The sequence below is a fragment of the Mustela erminea genome, chromosome 2, assembly GCF_009829155.1.
Source record: "Mustela erminea isolate mMusErm1 chromosome 2, mMusErm1.Pri, whole genome shotgun sequence".
In the NCBI taxonomy this organism is placed as follows: Eukaryota; Metazoa; Chordata; class Mammalia; order Carnivora; family Mustelidae; genus Mustela; species Mustela erminea.
Genome location: NC_045615.1, coordinates 102,052,863 through 102,079,717, shown reverse-complemented (window position 1 = coordinate 102,079,717; position 26,855 = coordinate 102,052,863). Strand labels below are relative to the sequence as shown.

Below are 26,855 nucleotides of genomic sequence, written 5' to 3'. Positions count from 1 at the left end.
CTTCTTCCAGGCTCCCTCACCTCTGTGCACCCATGGGACTTTAACGCTTCTATTACCCTGGTCACCTGTCTCTCCTCCAGGTGTGTGACCTCCCAGTGGTTCACCTTTCTCACCTCAGTGAGCATTCAGAACAGGCAGTCAGTAGAAGTCGGGATGTAAGTGAATGAATGAGTGAGTGAGTAGATGAGTGAGTGAATGAATGAGTGAATGGGTGTGTAAATGAGTGAATGAGTGAGTGAATGAGAATAAGTGAGTTAACGAATGTGTGTCTGAGTAAGTGAAAGAGGGAGTGAGTTAATGAATGTGTAAGTGAGTGAGTGAATGAGGGAGAAAGTGAGTTAATGAATGAGTGAATGAATGAGTGAGTGTATTAGTGAGTGAATGAGTGAATGAGTGTGTGAGTGGATGAATGAATGAGTGAGTGGATAAGTGAGTGAATGAGTGAATGAATGAGTGAAAGAATGAGTGACTGAGTGAGTGACTGAGTGGATGAATGTGTGAGTGAGTGGGTAAGTGAGTGAATGAACGAATAAGTGAATGAATGAATGAGTGAGTGGATGAATGAGTGAATGAATAAGTGAGTGAGTAGATGAATGAATTAGTGAGTGAATGGGTAAGTGAGTGAATGAATGAGTGAGTGAATGAATGAGAGAATGAATGAGCAAATGAGTGGGTGCTCCTCCAGCATGTAAACCTTGGAGGCAGATAAAAAGCTAATAAACAGAATAGCTAGAGAGCAGGCGAGGGAATTTCTTCATTGTAGAAGGGTCCCAGCTCACACCTAAAGAGTGACGTAACCTGTCAATTTGTACTCAGTAATGAATCCGTGAATCTGGGTCCTGGGCAGGAGCAGATGCCCACATCACAAAAGAAGAGTCAGCTAGACTCACGTCTCCTGAGGGAAGGGCATGACACTACCCTGCAGAGTCCAGAAGAAACCCCAGCTGAGCCTGGGTCATACCAAAGCTCTAGGTCCAATGGTGATTCATGGACACACAGAAGACAGAGCAACATGGACAACAGCACTGTGGGATACAACCAGTAAGAGCCTGCATGGGACACTGCAGGGCAAGCCATCTGCTTCCACCAACAGAAAATTCCAAGACAATAAAGATGAGTAGAGTCAACAAAACATGCCTCAAGTGCCCACTGAGGGATGGATGGACAAACAAAATACACCCATATCGTAGATTGTGATTCAGCCTCAAACAGGAAGGGTGCTCGGCCAAATGCTGCCGCAGGGATGAAGCTTGCGGACACAGTCACAGAAGCAAAAACGCTGTATGATTCCATTCAGATGAGGTCCCTGGAGTAGTCAGATTCATGGACAGAAAGCAGATGGTGGATGCCAGGGGCTGGATGGAGGGGGCATAGGGAGTGAGTGTTTACCAGAGGGACAGAGCTTCAGTTCGGGATGATGAGAAGGTTCTGGAGATGGAGTGAGGATGGTTGGACAACAGCACGAATGCTTATTGGCTAAGATGCTAAATTACCACAAAGAGAGACATACCAATCAAGCAGCGTGTAAAGACCTTATTTAGATCCTACAAAACAAACTACCAAAAAAGAGTAGCTATTAATTCATAAGACTACTAGAAACTTGAAGACTGGATGTTTGATGAAGTCAAGGGACTGGTTTTTTTGAGGTATGATAGCTTTTTAAAACATTTACGACTTCAGTGATAAACTGTCTGGTTTTACTTCAAAAGAACACGTATGGGGAGAGTGGGCGACGTACAGACAAAATGAGATTGTTCCTGAATGAACCAGGGCAGAAGCTGAGTGGCAGCTACATGGGGGCTCCTTTTAATATTCTGTCTACTTTTATAAGTGTTTGCATTTTCTCATTAAAAAAAACATTTCCCAAAATGATGCCAATGACTTTCTCTCTGCGGATGAGGACATTCTTCACAAAATACAAATGTCCCCGAAACTATCAGCTGTTCACCACATAGTGTGAGAGAGTCACAGCAGAGGGCTGTCCTAGTCACAGTACAGTAGGGTCCCCTGCCCTGAGGAAATGACCTCTCTGATGAGAGGGAGGGTGAAGGAAGCAGGGAAGGCAAACAGAACGGGAAACTGAGGCTCCGAGGTCCCATCTCCTGGGATCCCACACCACATGAGCTCGGATCTAGAACAAGCATCCAGTCCGTCCCATTCCAAGTCACTGTCCGTGACTCTGCAAACCCGCACTTGCAGAATAACCGTCATGACACTCAGAAATACCAACATGAAGCTAAGAAAAGATGTCCCTGTGTCTAGAAGGGCAAGGGTAGGGTCCTTATGAGAACAGCACAGATAAGGTATCTGTGTTAAAAAAATAAAATAAAATAACAATGACATACCACTAGGAAAAGCACCAAGGCAGACTGTGTGTAACAAATAGCCCTTCTAAAGGAAAAGTTCCAGACGAAGAACAGGTCGGAGGTTCCCCTGCCGCACTGTTCTCCCCACCTCTGCCCCCTCCACCCGCCTTCCCTGTAACACCCTCGCGCTGCTCCTCCTACTCCAGGCCCTTGTAACCTTGGGCCCTTTACTCCTTCTGCAGCTAAGGGCAGAGTGCCTGGGTGTGGGAGGCATGGGCTTGGGGAGGGGACACTGGTGAGACTCCAGCTTCTCCTCCTGCTCTTCTCTGAGTCCTTTCCTTCCAATCCCTCCCACCCCTGAAGCAGAAATGAACGCAAAACTAATACTTTCTCCTCCAACAGAATTAGCTCTACGGATCACCAGATGGAGTGAAATATATGCTTGGGAGCGCCGTCTAGAGAAAATTGACTACTGGGTCATGCATTCATTCAACAAACATGGAGCGCCTAGTGTATACCAGCCACGGTTCTAGGTGCTGGGTATATGCCTGCGGGACAACCAGAGTTAGTCCCCGCATATATCCTGCGTATCTGGGGATCCATGCACACATGCACACAAATGTGCACACATGCAGTAGTGAAAAGGAGGGGAGAGAAAGAAAACAGGAGTTTAGCTTTTCAGATCTCTTTGCTCTCCTGAATTCCTGCAAAAAGCCACAGGAAGTCAGCGAACTCACATCTCAGAACCCTGGCAAAGATGGCGATGGCTGGGGCCACCAGATTACCCTCCAACAGCCAGAGACAGAGGGGGACACAGGCCGAGCTGACACCTGTCCAGGACGCAGCAGGGCCTGGGGTCCCATCTTCCAGGCTGCTCAACCAGGTGACCCTGCTGCCAGGAGGCCCCAGACCCGGAACATCAGGATGGGCAGCCCTTCCCACCTCACCTCCCATCCTGGAGGAGACCGTGGGGAAAATATTCTGAGCCTCCTGGAAGATCAAGCCCTCAAGACAAAACCGCCTGGCCCCTCTGAGGAGTGGAATCAGTTACTCCCTTCTAGATGTCTCGGATCAGATCCGTCTGGAAAAGCTAGAAGGAAAGCCAAGTGTTGTCAGGAGGCGGAATGGGGAGGAGGGACACTGTCAGAGGGGACAAAAAAGGAGCAGGACCCTGGAGCAGAGTGCTCTTGTCCATAAGGATGACCCTCCACCCCTCGGTCCTCTTGGGGTACATGGATTTTCTCCGTTGAGTTTTGGATTACCTCGAAATATTTTATGTCATTGTAAAGATCTTCAAAGAACAAAGGAGAGTGGCAGGGGGGACACAAAGCCACCTCTGTCCTCTGCAATGGGCACTCTGCATATGCTGTCACTTCCCGCCCTGACCGCTGTCCCGCACTGGACAAGTCCCGCTGGGAGGGTGCGGGAGGTCGGGTTGACCTGACCAGTTCCTCCTCCTGAGCATCAGCTTGTGACTCGAGAATTTTTCCTCACGCTCTCCATGTCCAGTCTGTTCCCAAGACTGATTTTGACTATTATGAGCAGAACAACGTTCAGAGGCACTGCACTCTCTTCACCCTCTTGCGTCCACAGAAGACCAGACCCAGGGGCCAGGAAGAAATCCCAAGAATTCCAAGGAGAACATAGGGACAGGTGGGGCTGGCCTGAATCCAGCCCCAGGCCCAGACCCAGCCTGGCTGGTGGAACCCTAGTCAGCCGACAGCCCCAAGTGCATGAGGATAGATGGTTGGGGTGGCTGGCTTTGGAGTGGCTTATCACACAATCATAACAAAGCTATAGCCAATTAACACAGAGGTCAAGCAACTCACCTAGGGCCACACAGGTATTAAGCAGCGTCCTTAAGAGTAGGGTCCTGGTCCAGTGCTCCTCCTGTCCCCTTAGCTTGGGGCTAGAGTGGAGTAGCAGTAATTTCCTGGCACAGGACCAAGGATGGGAAGGAATGGGGGCTTCAGTGGGCCACAAAATCCCAATTACGCCTGTGGGCAGAGACCACCATCTGGTCTCAGGCCTCCCAGCTCCTAAGCCAGACCCAAAGGTGCCTGGGGGCGAACACAGCCCCCTAGCACTTCACAAGCTGGAGGGCTGTCCTGGAGAGGTATCGTGTGTCCTTCAGGACACATTGGCCTCTGCTTGCTGACTTAGCACCTCGGGCCTGGGTCAGGAACACATGGCACAGAGGCCCCACCGACCCTTTGTGAGAATCACAAAGACAACCCTCCTAGGGGGTCACAGCCTGCAAGCCTCCATGTGAACTTGTAAAGGGAACCTGCCCCTCCAGGCAGGCACAGCCTTTTGGCAAGGAGAGGAGGGCTTGATGTTATCCCCTTTTACCTTGGGCCAGATGTTTTGTTCAGTATACAACCTGACCAACCAGACACAGCATCCCTGGAAGAGTGGAGATGGTGGCTGGCTGGCTGGTTCCTGCTACATGACAGTGAACCCCATCCCCCCATCCCAGTAGGTATTCTCTGACCCAGCTCTGCCTACCTTGAATCCAGGACAGCACCAAGACAACAGACCCACAGTAATGGCCTCTACCCAATAGTGAATCATGGTTAACAACAGGGAGTTGGTTACTTAAGGCTGCTGGGATGTAACCCACCGGCTTCTATCTGCCAGCTTCCCCTTGTGTGTGGGGTAGAGGAGATTAATTTTGGGGTCTGGTCCAGTGTGACGCAAACCGCAGGACACCCTATTCCTGGGGTTGGGGATAAGGGAAGCAGCTGGAGTCAGCGTGTGTCCAGCTCCCCACTCCACACACCACTTTCCCCGCCCCACCCACCCAGCTTTGCACCTGCGTCCCAGCCCCACAGAGCTGCCAGTCCTGGAGCTGGGCCCCCAGGAGCTTGGGAGCCCAGGGGAGTACTTAGCTGAGATTTATAGCTGAGGGAGAGTAGCTGCGTGTGTGTGTGTGTGTGTGTGTGTGTGTGTGTGTGTGTGTGTGTGTGTAGGGGAGAGGGAGGAGGGGGAAGTAGAAACTAGGAGGAGGAGGGGAGGTGGAGTCTGCTCCTGGCAGGAAATCCACCACGGAGGCCCCTGAGCTGAGCATGGTATTGGGGAGGATGTACCCCAAAAGCAGATAGACTTGGGACAGAGCCAAGGCTTCTCCACGGGTCTCATCCTTAAAGGGCAAGTAATACTGCTCAGCCCAAGGAGCCATGAGAAGCCCACGAAGCCCAGTGTGGGCCCCTGGCAAATGGAGAGGCGAACTGCAGCTTTAAACCGACATGCCTTCCTCCTCCCAAGGATGTGGAGGTATGTTACCCGGGACACGAGTCACCATTTGTCCTGTTCATGGTATACAGACCCTCAGGACGATGTCCCTCAGAGCTCAGAGCTGGAAGAAATGTTCTTCAGACCTGTTTCCTTTCACTGGAAAGTCAGCAGCAAGGAACTCATGCTTTTCCCCTTTTTGCCTTGACTACCAGGAAGCTCAGAACTGGCTTTTCCATTCACCTGTCACAGGCACCTGTGGCCTCAGTGCCCAGTGTGGTTATTCTCTCTGACTCCCTCTTCAACTATTATTTGGCTCTAAGTCTTCACTCTTCTGCAATACAGGTTCTTTTTATTGTATCTCTGTCTTTAATTTTAGGTCTCTCGAGCTCCTTTCCAGAAGCGGACAGGAACATATGTGCATGCATGGGGACAAGGGGTTGTGGATCACAGGGTACAGACAGGAGCACCTGTGTGCCAGGTGCAAGAAAAACTGATTTCAGGGTCAGAGCCCTACAGACTGGGGCTCACATCCTGGCTCTAACAGTTTGGGCCTCTGGGATCCTCAGTTTTCTCAGCCACAAAGTAGGTGTAAAACCCCTCCTCCCTCTCAGGCTGGACAGTGAAAAAGTTCAGAGACACAGCATCGGCCTGGAGCCACAGGGGCCGCTCTATGTTCTGTCTGACTCCTGGCAATGGGAAAGTTGATGTCCCTTGACTTTTGCAGGTGAAAAATTTAACAACAGAAATAATCAGTTTACCCATCGAGGGGCTCTGCGCTTTATGCCTCACTAAATTGCCTCCTTTATGTGTTCCCATTTTACAGATAAGAACGCTGAGGCCTAGAGGGGCTAAACTTGCCCAAGGTCATACAGAGAGCAAAGAGCAGACTGCCAGAGCCATCCCAGATCTGCCATGTAGCTGTTCCCAAGGATGGCTGACAGACACAGTGGACCAGAGGGTAAAGGCTGGGAGGCAGGACCCCTGGGTATCTTGGAGACCCTGGGGCTGCAGCAGAGCGGGGGAAAGCTAGAGGGGTCCTGGGCTGGATCCCTGAGGGGCTACAGGCCAGCGCCTGAGGTTGGGCTGCCTCCCACAGGCCTGGGCTCAGGGAGGAACGAGCAGTGTGACTCTATTCCAGGCTCTCTTGCTACCTGCTCTCCTCCATCAGCTTCCCCTCCTGGGCCCAGCTGAGCCACGTCACCAGGCGGCCCTTTCTCCTGCTGTCTCCCCATCACCCCGCCCAGAGGGACTCTGTTTTCAGTCTGGTTTTCAAAGATCACGCACACAGAGATAAAACAGTGGCCGCATTTCCGCAGCCCCCACAGTGTCCCAGGGCCTGTTTCCAGTGGTCCCGGTAAATGAACCACTTGCCCCTCAGACCCTCCCTGGGAGGCAGGCATCCCCATTTAACAGGTCAGAAAACTTTGGCCCAGAGAAGTGAGCTGGGGCAGGGCATGCACTGGGCTCCTGGGCTTCCTGTCTACCAGCATTAGGAGGAGGGAAAGAGGGGCACGTAGGGGCTGGGAGCAGCACAGGCAGAGCGCTCATCACAGACCCCCAGACCCCTGGCGAGACCCCAGCCGGGTGATCCGATGTTAGGTGATATTACTTCCTTTTTACAGGAGGAAACCAAGCCTTCAGGGGCTGGGAGCGGTGGAGCTGGGCAGTGAATGCAGTGTCTTCAGCAGAAGCTGCCTCTGGAATCTTAGGCCCCAGCTGGGGGCTTTTGCCTTGGAGCTGGGGGTGTCAGCCACCATGTGCGGTGCCCAGCACAGAGCATCGCTCTGAAGCCCTAGATCCCTTCTTGCTGGGCCCACCTGGCTGCCACCTCTGCCCTTGGGACTATATCCCCCTTTGAGGCTCAGCCCAAATGCTACCTTCTTCTCTGCTCCTCCTCGGCCTCCGACTCCCCAGAACCCTGTCGCCATCTGTCCCTGGTGGCCTGATCCCTCCCCCTCACCAAGGGCACTCACACCACCCATCACATCCCACCCAGGCTGTGAGACAGAAATCTGGACCATCCCTCACCGGGGTTGGGAAGCAAACACCTGCTTATGAACCCCCATCTCCCCACTCCGGAGATCCCCAGTGAGGGCAGGGCCCCCCTCTGTCTAGTTTACCATCTCCAATCACAACGGGCACACCCAAGGGGCTCAGAGGTAGAAAGAACACAGAGTGAGCGCAGGGCTGTGGGCAACCAGGACCCTCCCCACCACCCACCCCTCCCAGCATTGTAGGTGGGACCTCTGGGTTGAGTGGGGAGCAGGGCTGACCAGGGCTCTCAAAACGACCACAGCTTCTCTGCTTCGAGGCATCAATTCCTCCTCCAGGAATTTACCTTCAGAGGGACTCACACATGTGCAAAGAGGTGCATGTATATGCATTTTCATGACCATACCAGTTTTAATAGCAAACGATCAGAAACGGGGCAAATGTCCACCAAGAGGACTGGTAGGAACCGCACGATGGGAAACAACACAACCATTTAAAACAATGAATGAGAGGGACGCCTGGGTGGCTCAGTTGGTTAAGCAGCTGCCTTCGGCTCGGGTCATGATCCCAGGGTCCTGGGATCGAGTCCCACTTCGGGCTCCTTGCTCGGCAGGGAGCCTGCTTCTCCCTCTGCCTCTGCCTGCCTCTCTGTCTGCCTGTGCTCGCTCACTCTTTCTCCCTCTGTCTCTGACAAATAAATAAAAATCTTAAAAAAAAAAAAAAACAATGAATGAGAGATGTATGTTGTGATTCAGAATGATCACCAAGACATATGAAGTGGAACCTACGTCTCTGCCTGAGGGCTCCCGCTGACAGTCTGTCAGCGTCTCTGGACGTCTCTGGACGGGTTCCTAAAAAACTGGGAGCTGTTTGCCTCTGTAGGTGGGAACTGGGGACAAGGAAGAAATCTGCACTGTGCACACTTCCGCCCCTTCCAAATTTTGAAGAACAACAATGTCTTACTCATACTAACACACCTAAGGAAACAAGATAGTCACGGTAGGGTTGCAAAAAGGCGGCACCTTCTTTCTGGCACCTTCCATCCCAGGATTAGAGAAAGGCAAGTATGTCCACTCCATTTCCTACCCCTGACCCCACCCCAGGCCTTGGCACATGTGGCTGCCTGGGTCTGCAATCCCTCCTCCTTGGCCGACCCCTGCTCGTCCCCCAGGACCCGTTGCAATTGCCACCTCCTCTAGGAACTCCTCACTGACCCTTTGCTGGTCAGCCACAGCTCTGTGGCCCGCAACCCTGCCTTCTCCCTGCTGCACGCTTCACCCGGCCCGTGCCATGCAGTCTCGGGCAATCTGCATGTCTGTCCGCTGGGGGCCTGGAGGATGGGAACCTGGAATGTGACCCCTGTGACCCAGCTCCCAGCCCTTCACCTGCCCCAGCAGCTGCCGGGGGAAGTTATCTGTTGAGCAGAACCTCTGTGACTCGAGTAAAATGCCTCCCAAGAGAGCAGGGCAATGAATCAGGCAGCAGGCAGACACACTGCACTTAACATTTTCTGCTGGTTGGCCACAGGCCAGGCCAACCTTCTCATCTGATTTACTTAAAAGCCCAGGTGGGGCCCTTTCACAGTAGTAGGGGGGAGGCGGGGATGTGCATTACCTCGCCTGGGTCGGGGCTTTCGCGCTGCAGAGCCTGGCCAGACAATCCCATAGAAGGCCACCGTTGTCGTTCACTGACAGCCCGTCTGACAAATTGTTTTCTTCCGCGGCAGCCAGTGCTGGCCCTCCTGGCTTCTCTCCAGAGGCGTCAGGTCCCTCACGGTGGTGTTCTGCTGTGGGGGGTTGAGAGTGGCTGACGCCAGCTCCAGGCACACCCAGTTCCTGCCAGATCCCGCTCAGCATCCCGAGCAGGTCAAGTCTCCATGCCCAGGGGCATCAGACCAGACTGCAGAGGTGTCCCTGTCCCAGGGCTGGGGTCTGTGGCTGAGGCCAAGAAAATGCCCGAATCATCCATCCGCCATTGCAAAAGTGCCCCCAGGGGATCACAGCAGGAAGCCATGACCCAGCTTGAGGGGACCCGAAGTGCCAGCCCCAGGCACCTCACTGGATGAGTAAGTAGTTTCTGGCTTCGGAAAATGATTTATGATGGAATCACCATGTTAGGCTGCAAAGATCGCCCTGGCTTCCGGTCCTGGGCTCCCCCAGTCGGCTCTCTGCTGAGGCCCTGAATATGAGCCAAAGTGGGGGGGTGGGCAGGGAGCATTCCAGTGACAGGACACAGTGCACCTGACCCTAGAGACGGTTCACCCCTGGAGGGGGCAGCTTAGCAGGGCGGTGCAGCCGGCTGGGCCCCAGATTCACCGATTGGATCCTCTCCTCATCACATTCCTGATGCTCAAAGCTGATGGCGTTGTCCCCAGAGAAAGGCAGGAAAGGCACCATCGGAGATGGTCTCACACCATTAGTGACCACTGGAGATCCCCGGGGCGGTAGTGGTGGTTGACCCAGCGGGATGACAACAGTGTTTTCCCACATTGGGGTTCCTTGAGCACTGCTGTTGGGGCAGCAAGGCTGCCCGGAGGTCCTGGAGGACAGAGATGGACCACATCTTCTTTGTTTCTGCTTCCTAGTGCCTCCCAAGGACCCTTACAGGGCCGTTCCCACTGAATGCTCACTGAACAAATGGTTGGGTAGGTCTGCTGGCAAATCAGTCCAAGGGCAGGGGTATGGCTGTGATCACCTATTTCCAGCCTATTGGGCTAATCAAGAGGGTAGCAGCTCAGCCTGCTGACAATGGCTTGATCGCCCTGGTTTTCATACGTATCAATGGCTCCCCCAGTTTCCCTCCAAATAAATCATTTGTTTCTGTCCCTGTGGTGTGGTTAGGTATAAAAGATGATGACATTACAGAAAGCCAGCTGAAGGGTATGGGGGAACTCTGTACTTTTCAATGTAAAAGTTAAACTACATTAAAATAAAATCTTCATGCTTTGACTGCTACCCTGGGCATCCTAGGTCTCCTTCCTCATCTCTCAGTGACCACAGCTTCTGGAAGGGAACAGCACTGGGAAGGTAACCCTGACCTTTTAGACATCAACAAGTGTCTGTTGAATGATTGGGCTTATTAGAAAGTTCTTGTTGGTTTTAATGTTCTAAAATGTCAAATATATAATTACTTAAGTCAAGAATTTCTGTTAGTAGACAAAAATCTTTTAAAACAATGGTGGTGGGGCATGAGGGTGGTTCTCTGTGGCTGGCAATTTTAGGAGCTATGGGACCAGTCTGGGGCTTCCCAACCCCGGCACTATTGACATTGGGTGGGACAATCTCTGTTGTAGGATGCTGTCTTGTGTATCGTGGGACTTGTGACACCATCCCTGGCCCTGTGCACTAGAAGCCAGGAACACCTCTCCATTAACACATCAAAAAATGTCTCTGGGGGCACCTGGGTGGCTCAGTGGGTTGGGCCGCTGCCTTCGGCTCGGGTCGTGGTCTCGGGGTCCTGGGATCGAGTCCCACATCGGGCTCTCTGCTCAGCAGGGAGCCTGCTTTCTCCTCTCTGACTGCCTCTCTGTCTATTTGTAATCTCTGTCTGTCAAATAAATAAATAAATAAATAAATCTTTTAAAAAAAAAATGTCTCTGGACGTTGCCAAATTTTTCCCTCTTTGGGGAAAATCATGCCCAGTGGAGAACCATCGGACCCATCATTCAATAGGTTTGGGTACAGTAAATATTCTCTTTGTTGCCTTAACATTAGCCCAAGCCGGAGCCCTCAGAATGTGCGAGCACAGTCCAGTATTTCTCCAAGCTCTGACAACCAACAGACCCCCCCCCGCAGGCCAAAGGCAAAACCACTTGCCACTGAATGAGGGTTTTGATTGCTACCAATTTCTTAAAGCAGTGTCTGAAGGTTCGGCTTCAAATATTTATGGAGTCTATGAAATGGCCCCAGAGCGTGAGTGGTTCTATTAAATTTATAACTCCAGAGGTGATTTATGGACCTGGGAATTGCTGCAAATGCTTTGCCGAAGCTCTTTGTGGAAAGCCAGGATCCTCGCAGGACTCAGGAGCTCAGAGGGTGGCGGGAGGCCATCGGCTTGGGGGACGGGACAGGAGGGTCCGCCGTCTTCTTTCAGGCACTGTGAGGGGAGCGCTGGCTCGGCAGGGTCTGCAGCCGGGCACACTCCAGGAGCAGGCATCCACCCTGAGGGCAGGGGCAGCTGGAGGCAAGAGCAGAATGAAATGGTCTCTGTGTCTACGTGTTCATAAAAGCCCCCAATCCCACATTCATCCAGGGAAGAGAGGGCAACGATAAGGAACATTATAGGTCACTTTCTGCGCCTCCCACTAGGGCTTCTCCTGCATTGCTGACTTCCTTCCATGACAGTTCAGCAAGGCACACCACATCTTCATGGTGCCACGGGGGAGGAGCCCAGGGCTGGGGGGTGGCTCCCACTACGTCATCCAGCAGGCGTCTGCCGAGACAATCGCTTATGGCTGTCCCCATAGAGCAGGTGTCTGTTCTACGGTTTCTGGTTCGCAGGGTCGAGAGAGGGTGACCATCCCATCAGAAGGAAATTGGCATCAACGAGATGCCGACCTCATCTACGTAGCTTTGGCATGACTGGCTCAATGCCCAAACCCAAGCCACCCGACCTCAAAACCTCACACTTCCTGGAGCTCCCCCAGCAGCTTCTCAGCCCTTCATGCCCAGGATCATCTTTATAACATGCCATCCTTGCAAATGACAGGAAGGAAGGACCCCCGTGCTCAGCAGTACAAGTCCTACTTCCATCCTCGCTCAGTCCTCCAGTGGATAGACTCGTGGGTCTGTGCTTCACTGGTCAGACCGGCAGAATGGAGCAAACTTCTCCAGTGACCCCAAGGCGGGGACCAGTGACCAGTGGGCCATGGTGCATGCTCAGCGCCCTCTCAGCATCACCCATGGAAGCTGGCTGAGAGAAAGGCAAAGCAAGAAAGGAGAGGGGGTAAGGGTCACTGAGCACCGCCCTGTGGGCCCTGCCTAGACCAGCCCTTCCCCCACACTGCTCCCCACCCGGGGGGGCGGTGGCAAGCAGACAGACTTCCAGGCAGGTCCTCTGCAGAGATGGACCTGGAAGAGCCCACACAGCTGCCAGGAGAACTTCCCCCAGGAAAGAAACACCCACTGCACACTGAGAAGTAGGAAGCCTTCCTGGAGGAGGTGGTATCTGAGCCAGACTTTGAGGGAAGGAACGGGATTCTGAAGTGTTAAAAACCGAGGGTCATTCTGTGTGGAGTAATGCACTCATGGAATGCAAACAGAGACTTAAGGAATCTGGACTTGTCATCATAATAAGAATAGTTTAAACCTTATGAAAACACAGATTTTGTAGGAAAGGGGAATATAATATTTCATACGGCTCAACCTACAATGGTGAACATTTACCGAGCCCCTGTGATGAGCCAGGTATCATGCTGAGCAATGTATATGTATTGATTCATTCAGTCTTGAACCCAGAGGGGTAACTAATATTATTATCCCATTACACAGATGAAGAAACAGAGGCGCAGAGAGGTTAAGTGACTTGCTTAGGACCACACAGTCAATAGGAGACAAAAATCAGTATTGGAGCCCAAGCCACAGGGTGTCTCCTGAGCCCATACGTTCACCACTACAGTCTGCTGCTAAACACAGGATGGCTGAAGGCTCTTCAGTGGCCAAGTGACAGGATCACGGTGATGTGACATAGGGACAAATATTTCTTCAATCGCCAAAGGTTTACCAGCCTTCTCGGGATATTTTTGTGTAATTTTAGGTTCCTCACTGCTTTTTTTTTTCCCTGGATTTGAGCTCAACCATAAAATAATAGAATTTTGACATGTGATAAATTTAGTTACTGTCCTTCAAAAATGACCTCATTTTGCTGACAGGTCACTGATCCCCCAGTGTAATTACCTAACAAATGCATTTTCCCCCACAGGAAGCTCTTACCCGGAGCCAGCCCATATCCACAGCTTGCAATCTGCTTTTCTGCAAGGCAGAGGGCTCTGTTCCTTGATGTCCTTTACAACTGAGCATAACTACACCTGAACTGGAGGTGTGCGGGGTAACAATGTAGTGCTGGGGGTGAGGGCTAGGAGCCTCTGTGACCTTCCAGAGAAAAAGCCACCCAGCCCCTCTCTCCAATTATTCATGAAGGCTCGCCATGGTCAGGTGCTGGGTAAAGCATGGGAACAGAAATGTCGCCATCAACATTCTGTCAACTGGAAGCAAAGGCATAAAAATGTCCTGTGGGCTTGAAATTCTGTCCAACCAAGGAAGGGTTTTCATCCAGTGGCATCCCAAGTGTGTGGTGATGACTTTGAAGAAAGTCAAAAAACAACGGAGATTCCTGGAACCATGAGAGTGTTGAGGCGTGCTTTTCACCCATTCATTCACCCCATTTCTGCTCTGACTACTTCCTTAAGAGGACCGCTGTCAGTTTCCGGCCAGCACCACCTAAAGCACACCTTGGAGGGGTTTCTCCTCACTGAACTCCAGACTGGGCTGCACCGGGGGCAGGAGGGACTGCTCCCATCTCCCCAGGGAAGACCCCACTTGATCTGGTCCCACCAGCTCCAGGACCAGCTGCCTGGATGGGACCTCAGATCTGCCACTTGCTAACTGTGTGGTCTTGGGTGGGCTGTTTACCCCCTCTGCTCCTCACCTTTTCTCATAGGTAAAGGGATTCCTATTTTGTAAGCCCTTCATGAGGACTGGCAAAGCCAGTGCATTGTACATAGTAAGCAAGCATTGAAGAGGCAAGAGTGGGGGTTTTCTTTCCCATCGTTGTTCTCATCCACATCATCACTGGGTTCTCCTCGACTCCTCTCTATGCCTTACTCTGTGCTGCAGCTACATTTAATGGCTCACAGTTCCCCCAACCTCTCTATCTTTGGTTTGGTGGGCACTGTTCCCTTTGTCTAGAATGCCTCCCACCTGCTTGGGACAAGCCAGGCCAAAGATCAAAAGTCAGAGTAATTTTCCGAGAAAAAGACCAGAGCTGGAAAGAAAGTTTTCATTCCTAGGTAATAAACCTATAGATGAGGAACTTAAAATGGAAGTCACCAGTCAGAATAAAAAAGAAAGAAAAGGTTTAAGAAGGTCAGTAACAGTAGCTAGCATTTATTGAATGCTCTTCTTACACCCAGCAGAACAGCGAGCAGAACAGTGTGCACGATTTTGCTGACCTGTCTCAACAATTCCGAGAGAAATACTGTCTCCAGGTTTTATTTTTATTTTTTTGAAGGTTTTGTTTATTGGGATGCCTGGGTGGCACAGTCAGTTAAGCATCTGCTTTCGGCTCAGGTCATGATCCCAGGGTCTTGGGATTGAGTCCAGCATTGAGCTCCTTGCTCAGTCGGGAGCCTTCTTCTCCCTCTGTCTGCCTCTCTCTCTCTCTGACAAATAAATAAATAAAATCTTTTTTTTAAAAAAGAGTTTTACTTATTTGAGAGAGAGAAAGCACAAGTTTGGGGAAGGGGCAGAGGGAGAGTGAGAAGCAGACTCCCCACTGAGCACAGAGTGGGGCTCCATCCCAAGACCCTGAGATCAAGACCTGAGTCGAAGGCAGATGCTTCACTGACTGAGCCACCCAGGTGTCCTTCTCTCCAGGTTTTAGACAAAAAAATCAATAATATTATGGAGGCAGGAGAAAAGCCATAGGAAGGGCCAGTAGGCTGAGATAAAATGCTAAGAATAAGATTGGTTGCCTCCTGAGTCATGGCTGGTGTTTTTTTCTTTCCTTTTGAGCATCTCTCTTGTTCAGACACATATTCTGCCCTGCTTCCCTGATTTTGTGCTCATACTAGCAGTAAGCGTATTACCCTCATGTTACAGACGAGGAGGTGGCGACACAGACTCGTTAAGTATTCCACCCACCATCACACCAAACAACAGCTGGGGTTTGAACTCAGGCCTGTCAGACTCCACACCTCACAACTAAAATACGTTTTGTCTGGGAAAAGAGAGGACTCCTCTGGCTAGAACTGGTTAAGACAATTCGGACTGAACTTCCAGTAAGTACCGGAAAAGCAGGATGGAATATTACTCGGCATCTATCTAAACCATTCAAGAGCTACCAAGATGGTCAGGATCTGGGGGACTAAAATGGAAAACAAGGAGACAATCCAGGAGTAGGGGGCATGGCCGTGTATTTCCCTCCAGGTGAGGGCAGAGCCAGTGGCTGAGAGGCAGAAGGCTAAGTGGAGCTTTTGAGAGCCTCATGGGACTGACAAGGGCCAAGGATGAAAAATGCTGATAAACACCACAGGCTTCTGGTCGGGACCCCCAAAAGGCTATGCCCAAGGAGTAAGAGTGAACAGGAAGGAAAGCAGACCTTGCAAATTCTGAAACTCATCTCTGAACCAGTTGTGACATGAGGAATGGTCTCTGTCCTGGCATCATACCTGTCACAAGCAAAAGGAAATCCTTTCTGGAGGAAGACAGTATCAAGCAGAACCTCAAATGATGTCTTTAACTTTTCATACATGATGTCCAGCACTCGATGAAAAATAACCAGGCACAGAACATGGGACTTGACCAAACCCACAAATTAAAAAAAGAAACAATAGACAGAGACTGGGAGGGGAGACCAAGGGGTCTCTCTCTGTGGGGCTGGGCATTTTCCAGCTTTCAACCACGTAATGGCTTTTTGGGTATTACTCCATGATAGTTCATTGATCTGTATACTTACAAGTTGAGTCCTTTTCCATATGTGTGTTATATTTTTAATAAAAAAGCTGATCTAAGAAATTAGATGACTGATGTGCTCTCACCTTCAGAGAATGCAGTCGAGCCGTCTGTGCTGGCCACTCAGCCTTGGGAACAGGCCAGGGCTCTGAATGCAGAGGTCTTTGGATGAGGACACTGTCCATTTGGGGATTCAGGTGGTATTTCTGAGCTAGAAGAGAGTATTCTCAGTTAAGCCTCAATCCAGAAATCTATTTTAAAAATCAGCAAGTTCCTGAGCCTTGGAATAACCTTTCCCAGTCTCTGTCATTCCAAGCTCCCCAAATCCCATGGCAGAGGCCCTCTTGCGTTTCCTCGAACCCTCACATGCTTCATCCATACCCCTCTGATGGTCCCACCATGGTCATGGGCATCCTAGAAAACTGACTGCCTGTCTCAGCTTTCCCTCCCAGCTGCCAGCTCATCCAACACAGGGACCACCACCTCTGCAAGCCAACCCATCTTTGTGAACCCTGCAACACCTAGTGGGGGTCTGGTACATGGCAGCCTTCCAGAAATGTTGAATGCACAGGTAACCCAATCAATCTGTCACATCTCCTTCTTTTAAAGGTGAGGAAGCTGAGCCCAGAAAAGGAAGGGCACTGGTATAAAATAGTGGCAGATACAGGACCAAGTGGAATTTATGTTCTTCCGGCTGTGAAAAGAGATGTCCACTCAGACTGCAAGGATAGGAGGGGAAGGTACAGGAGGACAGGCCCAGCCTGACCACACAAAGACAGAGCAATATCTCTCTTTTGGGGTCAGGCCCTAGACAGTCCTGAGAAAGGCCCTATCATCCTTCTTTAGAAGATAAGACTCTGGGGCTCAGAGAGCTTAATTAACTCATCCAAGATTACACAGCTGTAAGTACAGTGAGGGAATTGTTAGGTGAGCAGCTGCCTAAAGTCAACACCATCCAGACTTTCTTCTAGTACCTACTGAGCCCCCGATATGAACATAAACTTAAACAAATCCTTTGATGGCCTCCCTTCCCCCATGTTGGAAGCACACTGCACTTAACCAGGGAAATTCTGCCTTCCCCAGGTAGCATCTTAATTTCCTTTTTCATAATAAAAATAACAGAACACAAGCAATCACCCTGTTACCATCTTTCTAAGTAACCTCCATTAGAATTTGAGTTTATCTGCTAATATAAGTTGCCAATCATCCACTTATAAGCCCATAAGATGTGCTTATCCAGCTTTATCTGTGTAACCATCCCAAACATTTCACGCCCTCCCTTTTAAAAATACGGAGAATATCATCATTTCTATGGTATCACACGATGCTTAGCGGCATGATTTTAGTGATCAATATTTTGCAGAGTCTACGGGCTAATTAACAATGCTGGAGAACGCCTCCCCCGACCACCACCAGTTTTTCATTATTAGAAACGTGCTGGCATGAATACACCTGTCCACTGAGCTTTTCCGCACAGAGAATTAGTTGCTTAGGATGAATTTCCAGGAGTGAAACTACAGGGCTGAGGAACTGGGCCACTTCTGCAGAGGTGGTATTTTTCCTCCTGTGTTCCGCTTATATCATGAAGTGAGAACGCAGGGCCAAGTGGGGAAGGAGAGGGGGGAGAAAGCAGGCTCCCATTCTTCAGGGTCCACACTGGACCCTGGCCCACCTGTCAGATTGTCCTGCTGACTTGGACCATGTCAGAGCACACAGATATTCCTAATTGAGTATCGCACTGACCTCTTACAGCAGCTGCCTTCTCGGGCTCAACAACCAGTTGGTGGCTGGTCTGGAAGAAAAGACATCTCAGCAGTTATTCTGAACGGCTCAGGAGAAAAAGCCTCATGCAGGTGGCCATGACTGGAATGAAACAGGCCACTCACCCCTCCCTGCAGAAAACACATTGTCTGGCCAGATCCACCCATCCCTCCTCTCCCTGTGACCCACAAAGGAGGAGGATTCGCTCTAAGGGAAGACAGGTGCAGGAAAACGATTGCATTTCTTATACCCGAATTAATTCTCCAAACAGAGCCTGTGATTAATGTGTTTTAGAAAGTGCTGTTGAAAGTGGAAAAAAGGAGGGCAGCTGGATGGCAGAGTTTCCAAGAAAAATACTCTTTCTCCAAGAGGTCCCGCCAACACCTTGCACAAACTGATTGCTGAGCTACCCCTTGGGATCCCAGGCTTAGGCGCCCAGAAATTCAGGTCAGGCTTGAACCTGAGTCCCCTGCACCACCCCATCGACTGAGTGGTGACCCTCCTGGATCCCATGACCACACGGGGCTGATAAGAGGTGAGGTGGCAATAGCAGCTTGGCTAGTTGGCCAGGCAACCCCTGACTGGTTCCACAAGATCAGTGCTGGCCTTCAAGGTGGGTCAGATTTCAGACCAGCGGCCCAGAGCGTGCCTCCTTCTGGCTGTTTCTTGTGAACCAGGGGCCCTGCATGCCATGTCACTGGGATACCTTCTTTCCCCCAATACCGTGTCCACCAAGCAGTCATATAGGCTGGGCGTCTGCCTGAGGACCCCAGCGCTTGCCCTCTCTCTCCCTCTCTTTCTTTGGTGACCTTCTATGTGAGTGTCACGACCTCATTCTAATGTCCCCTGCTGTATGAAGGCTTCCCTGACTCTACCTGGCAGAGTTCAGCCACTGGCCCCTCCATGTGCTGTGCTGTGACAACTGGGCCATTTGTCACCTCTAAGGGGGATTGATGAGTCCAGGGACTAATGCCCAAGGGCACAGACTGTGGCTGGACCATAACCCACACCACACTTACTGGAGTCTTCTGTACTGTGCACGCTTGCTGTCTCCTCTTAGCGCTTGGCACTTACACCCCTGGAAACACTGTGTCTTCCAGCACCTTCACTGTTCACACCTCTGTGCCCTCCTGCATGCAGATCTCCGGGCCTCAAGCGCCTTCACTCCGTCCTTCCAACTATCCCAAACCCTCTATATCCTTCCAAGCCTGACGTGTGTGTCTCCTCCTCCAGGAAGCCTCTTCCCCATCAAGTGTCTCTCCTCTGCTCACTGCCAGTGCTCCAAATGCATGCTTCCCCTTGCTCCCGGTTTTAGAGTGTGTCTCGTTCGACGTAAACTCCTTCAACATGAGAATGAGGTTTCCTTGACCTTCATATCCAGAGCAGCCTCAGACCCGTCCCACTGGCTTCCACGTGGCACTGTATTCAGCATGTGATTAGGGTTCTAGAGACCCTCCCCTGCTCCCCACTCCTCGTGTTTCCCACCAGCCCGGGGAGGCTGAGAGCCAGGCACTCTCAGGCTGAATCCTGGTTCTGCCTCTCACCAAGCCCAGGATCTTGGCCAAGTTAGTGGAACTCCAGAGCCTTGCTGTGTCCATCTGTAGAATGGACTCACTACTATGTCCTGTGTGGGGTTTTGTTGGAATACAGTGAGAATGGATGGCTACTGAATGTTCCACTCACCCCGCCCACTCAGGGTACAAAAATTCACCCTATGTGCTCCGCTCCCCCTGCCTCTCTCTCCATGAAAACTTTTGGGGGAATGTTCTAAACTTCATAAAAAGCAAAAGCTAAAGAGAAAATAATTGCCTGGATCCTTGGAGGCCCAAGCCTGGGGTCGTTGATTTAATGAATTAGGGGAGTTTAGGACTCCGAGTCTCACTGCTTCTTTTTAAGGCGACATCCATTTCGGAAGGCCCATATATAGAGCTCATTGACAATACCCAGAGGAAAGCAAGCTTTTTCCAGAAGGTGGAGGGAAGAGGAACAAGCCGGGCAAGAGGAAGGGAAACAAGCAGCTCCCTTGCCCCTTGCCCTGGTGACCTCCATCTTCTTGAGGCTACAGTCCAGATGACGCCCCCCACTCCCCTGACCAGTCCCTGTCCAGCTGCACTTTCAGCTCTGAATTCCAGGCTCCAAAACTGAGAGCCCCCACCTATCAGATTCTGTTATAGCTGCCCCAGTTGACTGAGACTTACACATAGCCCCGAGGAAAAGGCACAGGTGCTCAGAGGGCCAAGGCTTCCCATCCATCACCCGCCCCACCAGTGTGAGGAAATCAACTCGACAGGCGGTGCATACTGACCTGAGGGACCTACTGCAGGTGTGAGCCCCTCCTCCAAGAGCAGGAGAGTAGACAGACATAGCAATGAACCCCAGCCTGCTGGCCCCACGTGTGACCCTGCACAGCTCTTTGACTGCCCTGGGCCTTGCTTCCCCACTGATAAAGCAGGCTTTGAGAGGATGAAGTGAGCTAACCCATAGAACATGCTAGTGCCAGGGAGGGCTGAGTCTTGGCTGTCATCACCATGCCCAGTGAATAAACGAATGGCAGCCCATCCTCCCTTGGATGTCTGGGGTCAGGGTGGGTCTCCTTCCCCAGGCAGGGGCCAGACAACCTGAGTCTCCAGGGTCCAGCCCCTCCCAGGGATGTTTCCACAAGGCCACCATTGGCACATCAGACGGCCCCGATGCCCAGCCTCACTGCTCCCTCTGCTCTGGAAAATCCCCCTGAGCCCATCCATGACTCCCCAGCCAGCTGGGCAGGGCTCCCAGGCTGCAAGGCAGGGTCCACAACCAGCATCGGAAATTCCACCTGTGTTCTCTGAAATGAGAGTTGGTGTCCGCAAAGCCCACCTCCTGCCTAGCTGCCCAGCAGGAGGAACTGCCACTACCCCCTCAAGGGCCTCGGTGCCCTCCCAAGGCCCTGCTCAGCTGCCTGGCCCTCAGTTCTCACGGCCCAAGTCACCGACTGTTGAACTAAATGAGCTGCCACGTGCACAGCCTGCGTGGCACCCACAGCCCACGTGCCTGTGACATCCACCATCCAGAAGCACAAGGACCTTGCTCCGACACCGACGCTGGCTCCTCGCTCACTCAGAAATGAAGTACAGGTGATCTCCCACCCACTCCAGTCTCCCACTCCTGCTCCCCTCAGCGCCCAGCACCTCCAGCCTGCCTGGAGCACCACCCTTGGGTTCTTAGACACGTCACTGCCTAGAGGCTGCACCCTGGGGGTTGGCCATCCAGCAACACGAGGGACCAATTCCCTGAGGACATGGGATGAGCCCAACCCCGAGCTGCGGCCCAGATCCCCAATAACGCATGTGCACCCACTACACTGCCCTTCCCACAGGCTCATCATTGCAGTGGATGGGCCCAGAAGCCCCCTGCTGGGCTCAAAGGCCAGCTGACTCAGCCAAGCTGCTTCACACCGAGAAGCCCAAGCTAGAAAACCACCCAGAGATGTGTGTCTTTCAGCCAGACTTAGAACCTCTGAGCCTCAGTTTTCCTAACTGAGTAAGGGGCAGTGAGGTTCCTTCCCTGCAGGAGGACCCTCTGAGTGAGCTCCATGAAGCACAGGGGAAGTGTCCATGCACCGTAAGGGGTACACCTTAGCGTCCCCCCACCAAGGCCATACAGCCAGGCAGTGGCGGAGCTTCCTGACTCCAGGGTGTGCCCTCTTGACAGCTGCCCATGCAAGGACCAGGTTCCTACCCAGTGGAATCCCCTGCATGGGGTGTTTAACAGATTATCTGTCTTCAGGTCAACTCTGGCACATAGGCTGTACTGTTCCCAATTTACAGAAGGCAAAACTGAGGCTCGGAGCATGTAATGGTCTGCCCGCTTCACCGTTTCTGCCCAGCGCTTGGCACCAGGCCTGGGGCATGGCAGTGGGTGCTAGGTATCTGTGGATTTTCTGGTTTGCACATGAAAGAGTGAGGCGCCCCACTACCCCACCCAATCATGAAAATGGGGGAGTGTTCTTGGAGAGCAGAATTGTAAAGTAATGCAAAATGAGTCAGGGCAGATTCAAAGCCACTTCAGAACAGTAGAAGCTTCTAACTAGCCATGGCTCTCAACAGGTCTCGGGGAGACACCCTGGCCCAGTGGGAGTCATGTCCAGGCCCTGGGAGCACATCCTTACAGGAAATGAATGACGCAGGCTGATGGTACCATTAATTCTCCTTGTTCTCATCCCAGTCTCCAGAAAGAGATTCTGATTGTAAACGTTTAATGACTAACAAATGAACAGAGGAATGAATGAATGAAATTCCAGACAACTCCACCATTTCAGGGAAGAAATACATGCTGACATTTTTTTTCATCCATCCATCCAGTATATCAGCCTGCATATGGTTCTAGTTCTCACAGGAAACTGATAAATTAGTGGTCAGGTTTATACATCAGTCTCTATGAATTTGGTCATTGTAAGTCAGCCTATCCGATCCCAGAGAACATTTCAGTTCTAAGTTTCAAAGCAGCTCTTGGAGGGTGGGGCTCCCACCACTATGAGGTCCCCTCAGCACATAGCCAACTGGCCCTCGCATGTGACACCTACTACATCCCATACCCTGGAACTCTGCTTTTCCTCCTGCTTTGGTCAACACAGAGACTGTGCCAAGCATCTCAACAAGCCACTGACTTCTTTCCTCAGCCCTATGCTGGCTCTGAAGAGACTTGAGCATTCGTGCAAAGAGATGAGCACAGGACTGGGAGTCTGGGACTCTGGACTCAAATTCTGGTTCTGAACCAAGTCACCGTGTGGCCCTGAGTCTCCAGGACTTCACTTCCTGGGCTGTACAGTGGCTGGCTGGGACGAGGGGGCTTCTGACGGCTGCTGGGGAACAGAAGGGACAGAGAAGGTGGGACTTGCAGAGTTGGGCTGGGAAGGGCCAAGGAGTGGAGGAACAGAGCTGGTGTTAAGTTGCCTAGGGGGAGTGTGGAAATCAGGGCCGGCTATGTCTACAGCAGGAGCTGCGTTTGTTGGGGGTGTTGCTGGCTGCTCCCCAGGAATGAGGTTGTGTGCCTGCCTATATGTGAGGGGGATGGGGGACAGCCTCAGCTGAGCACCCACTGTACCAGGCACAGAGACCCCAGGTGCTGCTGTTCAGGGCCAGAGCTGGGTGAGAACTGGCATCAATGACCATGCACACTGCCTAGGGGTAGCGTGACCTTGAGTGAGCCTTCCAACCTCTCTGAACCTCAATTTCCTCTTCGGATGGCAGTTAGGAGAGGAGATCCTCATTCAGTTAGCTCCTGATTTCATTCATGCACAAGTATTCCCTGAGCAACTTCTCTGGTCCAGGCACTAGGAAGCCAGAGATGGTTATGAAGTTGCTGAAGAAGAGCTGGCAAAGCTCCTACAACAGCAGGGGAAACTCCCTCTGACATGCCACAGAGGGCAGAGGATGTGGTGACCTCTGTGTTCAGCGGGACCCAGGGAAGTCTCCCTGGACAAGGTCACGCTTGAGCTGTGTCTTGAAGGCTGCGGGACAGACCAGAATCCTGCCAGGGAAAGTGGTGAGTGCTAAGGCCCTGGGGCACACATGAAAGCACCACCTGGTGGAAGAAACCGCCCAGTGCATGCAGGACCCTGAACTGACGCTATTTGTGTGTCTGTCCCCGGCCCCGGGCTGTGAGGCCTTTAAGGGTAAGGACACCCAGATCAGCCTCCTGCACCCACTGGGAGCATAGGTGCCACCACAGAGCAGGAGTCTTGGGCGCGTTCTGGGTGGGATCAGTGGGCAGAGGGAAGGAGGAACAGTTCAGCTCAGGCAGGTGGGCAGGAAGCTCATAGCCCCACAGCTCCCACCAGAAGAGGGACAGCGGTGTCTGTAGAACTACCTCAGGGAGCCCCGAAGCCGGGAAGGTGGCTGCATACTCGGCCAGTGCCACGTCGTCCACCATGGTCTGTGCCATCTCAGAGAGCAGCTGGTCCTCCAGCCCGTGTCTGCGCAGCTCCCGAAGCAGGTGCGTGATCAGGTGGTTCCTCTCCCGGCACTTCTGGACCAGGGAAGCCAGCTTGGCCTGAAAGGGTGGGAGTGGAGACATAGCCAGGTAGGTCCACCAATGCAGGACACCCTCCGGGGCTAAGCGGTTGGGCTGGGCTTGGGGCATCACATTCCTGCTCTGCATTCCCCAGCACAGCCTGGGCTCAACCCTCTCCCTGCAATTCCTCCTGCGCCCACAAGCCAGAAACTGCTTTGAAAAAAGTCACCACACTGCTGCACCCCCTGGGACTCCCCACTGCTCTCTGGATATGGAGTTCAGGATCAGGGGTTCAAGAGTGTGGACTCCGCCACTGACCAGCTATGACCAAGCTTCTCTCTAGACCTTGACTTGCTCATCTGTACGATGGGCATAATTTAGGGCACCAGAATAGAAGGGGCTGGTGTCCCTCTCTGTCTGGCTCCCAGCTCCTTCTATCCCAACAGTTGATATTATACTTGTAGGTCTGTCTCCCACGTAGCTTGGGAGCTCTTTGAGGTCAGGGTGACACTGCCCTGAATCCCTGGGCCATCGCTGGGCCATCACTGGGGACAGCATGGCCCTTGGGAAGGATTTGTTACATGGATGGTATGAGTGAGTGACCCTTCTTCCACCATGAAATGACCTCCCACATCTGTGCATGTCTGGAGGGGGTGACAGACTCTCGTCATTCAAGAGTGGCCCCAAGTGAGTCTCTGTCCCTTCTGGGGTGTGCTCTGCTCCATCAGAAGAGGAGGTGATGATGCTTTCCTGCCAAGACTTCCTGCCCTGAGGCTTGGGCACATCCCCCAGGCAGTGGTCCTTAGGCGCCCCATTTGGGCAAGAAGGCAAGGCAGAGGGGGCCCTGACTTGGAGGTTGGGGGTCTCAGCACCCTTGGGTAGGGCTCCCCAGGTCCCCTGGACCACACCACCCCAAAACATCAGGGCCTCGTGCATTTGGCCTGCATCAGCTGAACATAGTAACTGCAGCTCCCCCTATAAGGCCTTGTTTGTGGTGACAGTGACTTTACTGGGCTCTTCATGACCTCCTGGAGGGACCATATGGCTGAGGGGAGCCTTTGGCATCAGACAGAAGTGCATTCAAATCATGGCTCTGCTACCAAGTAGCTCTGTGTGACTATAGGCAGGTCACTTCCCTTGTGAGCCTCAGTTTTCCCCATCTGTAAAGTGGGGCTCACGTGCCCCTTTCCTGCCATGTTGCTCATAGACCTTAGAACAAACTGTGTGGAGTCCCTGGCATATGGCAGCCTTTGTAGTTTACAAAGGATTATGGTCTTTGTTTAAGTAAAAGGTACAAGGAAATGATTAAAAAAAAAAAAAAAGAGGGCGGAGCGCAGAAGCGTCACATTTTCATAGGGCGTTAGGGTTGCTGTTTCCACTGCTGACATCCACGGGGTGTCAGAACAAGCTTTGAGTGGGAATGAATGTCACGCCACATCACAACCGTAGTAGACCCGAGCCTCTGACAGATGTGGGAGCACTGGGAGGGAGAAGGGCTTGACGGATGGCGTGGCTCACAATTCTGAGTTACCATCTAAGGAAACCAAGGACCCAGCATGGGTGGGGCTGGTGAGTCAGTGGGGCCAGGGCCCCTCTGTACCCCACCCAGAGACTGGACAGAAAAGGGCAGGCCCTCCAGGTGCCCTTCCCAAATTCGGGTGCCGTATCGGAGGTTTCCAGCAAATGACACGTCCGAATGGCAAAGAACATTTGGGCCATGAGGGCTACTTCTGGGAATCTGTCCTAAAGACATGTCAGGCTCTGTAGGGAAAACTCTTCTAATAAAACGTGTGCATCATAATATTTATATATAAGAAGGCAAAAGAGGGCGGGAGAGGGGAAGATGGACAGACAGACCTGACCATGGATAGAGCAAGGGCCCCGGCAGCTTTATGAACTACAGCATTTGGTGTTTCGTTCTCCAGCATGAACAGCTGATTTGGGGCTTGGGACAGACAAGGACAGCCTTCCTGGATTATTCTCCAGCAGGAAAAGCAGGACACAGACACCACAGATGTGGTGGGATCTCAGACACATGTAAAGTATACCAGAAGAAAATACACAAAAACTCTAGACTTGAATGGGAATTTGGGGGTGATATTTCTCTTCTTTCCCGTGTGTATATATGCTTTTTGTAAAATAATAAAGATGGACTGAAGATCTAGAATGGGGAAATATGAACTCTGTTTGTTTAGAAGAGACATTTCATACTGATCTCGCAGACATAGTACCTTTAAAGGAGCCACAGCGAAATTGGCCTCGTGTTGCTTTTTCTGAAGCTCATCAAGCTGAAAGAGAACCAACATGTGTGAGAAGGCTGTGTCCCACACCCCCTGCCGTTTACACCACCAGCATCTCCCCAGGCAAGCTGGGCTCAGAGAGGTTAGCTCTAGTCCCCTCTTTTCCCACATGGGCTAGTCAGTGAGGCACAGGGACCTTTCCCATCCCCGGCTTTGCAAGACCAGAGGAGGAAGGATGCTCTGAGCTCTGCCAGACGGTGGCTGTGGGACCACCTCTGTTGCCTCTTCATTTAGGCAGGAAGTGTTCCCAGATATACCTTGCAGAAATGCCAGAGTCTTCTGGTGCCGTGTTTTTAAACCTCCTGGTATCCGAGCCCAATACCCTGGGTCCCAATACTGGCTCAGCGCCCCTCGCTAGAACTGTGACCTTGTACAAATCACTTCTCTCTCTGCCTCGGTCTTCTCATCTGTAAAGTGGGGGTAATATTAGCGTCTACCCAATGAGTGAGGATTATAGCAAGGACGCTGTGAATCGTTTCCTGTAAAGTGCTTAGAATACCCGCTTAACGCTCACGGAATGTGAACCGTTATTACTGTCTGGCGTGCGCATGTCAGTGAAGAAGCCCTGGACCTTCCAGCCGGGCCCCACACCCCGCTGA

General features: G+C 52.0%; 1 protein-coding gene across 6 annotated transcripts in view; it reads right to left on the bottom strand.

Annotated features, from left to right (window-relative positions):
* The window catches only part of C2H4orf50 (chromosome 2 C4orf50 homolog), a 102,290-nt gene that overhangs the window by 41,502 nt on the left and 33,933 nt on the right, over positions 1-26,855 (bottom strand). For 3 of the 6 annotated variants that reach the window (XM_032333791.1, XM_032333796.1, XM_032333792.1), the window contains 5 exons: positions 26,188-26,244; positions 23,813-23,995; positions 17,948-17,996; positions 16,291-16,415; positions 11,105-11,711 (listed from right to left, as the gene is read on the bottom strand). In XM_032333791.1, coding sequence (XP_032189682.1) covers positions 11,466-11,711; positions 16,291-16,415; positions 17,948-17,996; positions 23,813-23,995; positions 26,188-26,244 — 660 coding nt within the window. In that variant the 3' untranslated portion in view covers positions 11,105-11,465. Of the gene's footprint in view, positions 1-11,104; positions 11,712-12,124; positions 12,447-16,290; positions 16,416-17,876; positions 17,997-23,812; positions 23,996-26,187; positions 26,245-26,855 lie in introns of those variants that run through there. The other 3 variants (XM_032333794.1, XM_032333793.1, XM_032333795.1) reach the window with 3 other exon arrangements.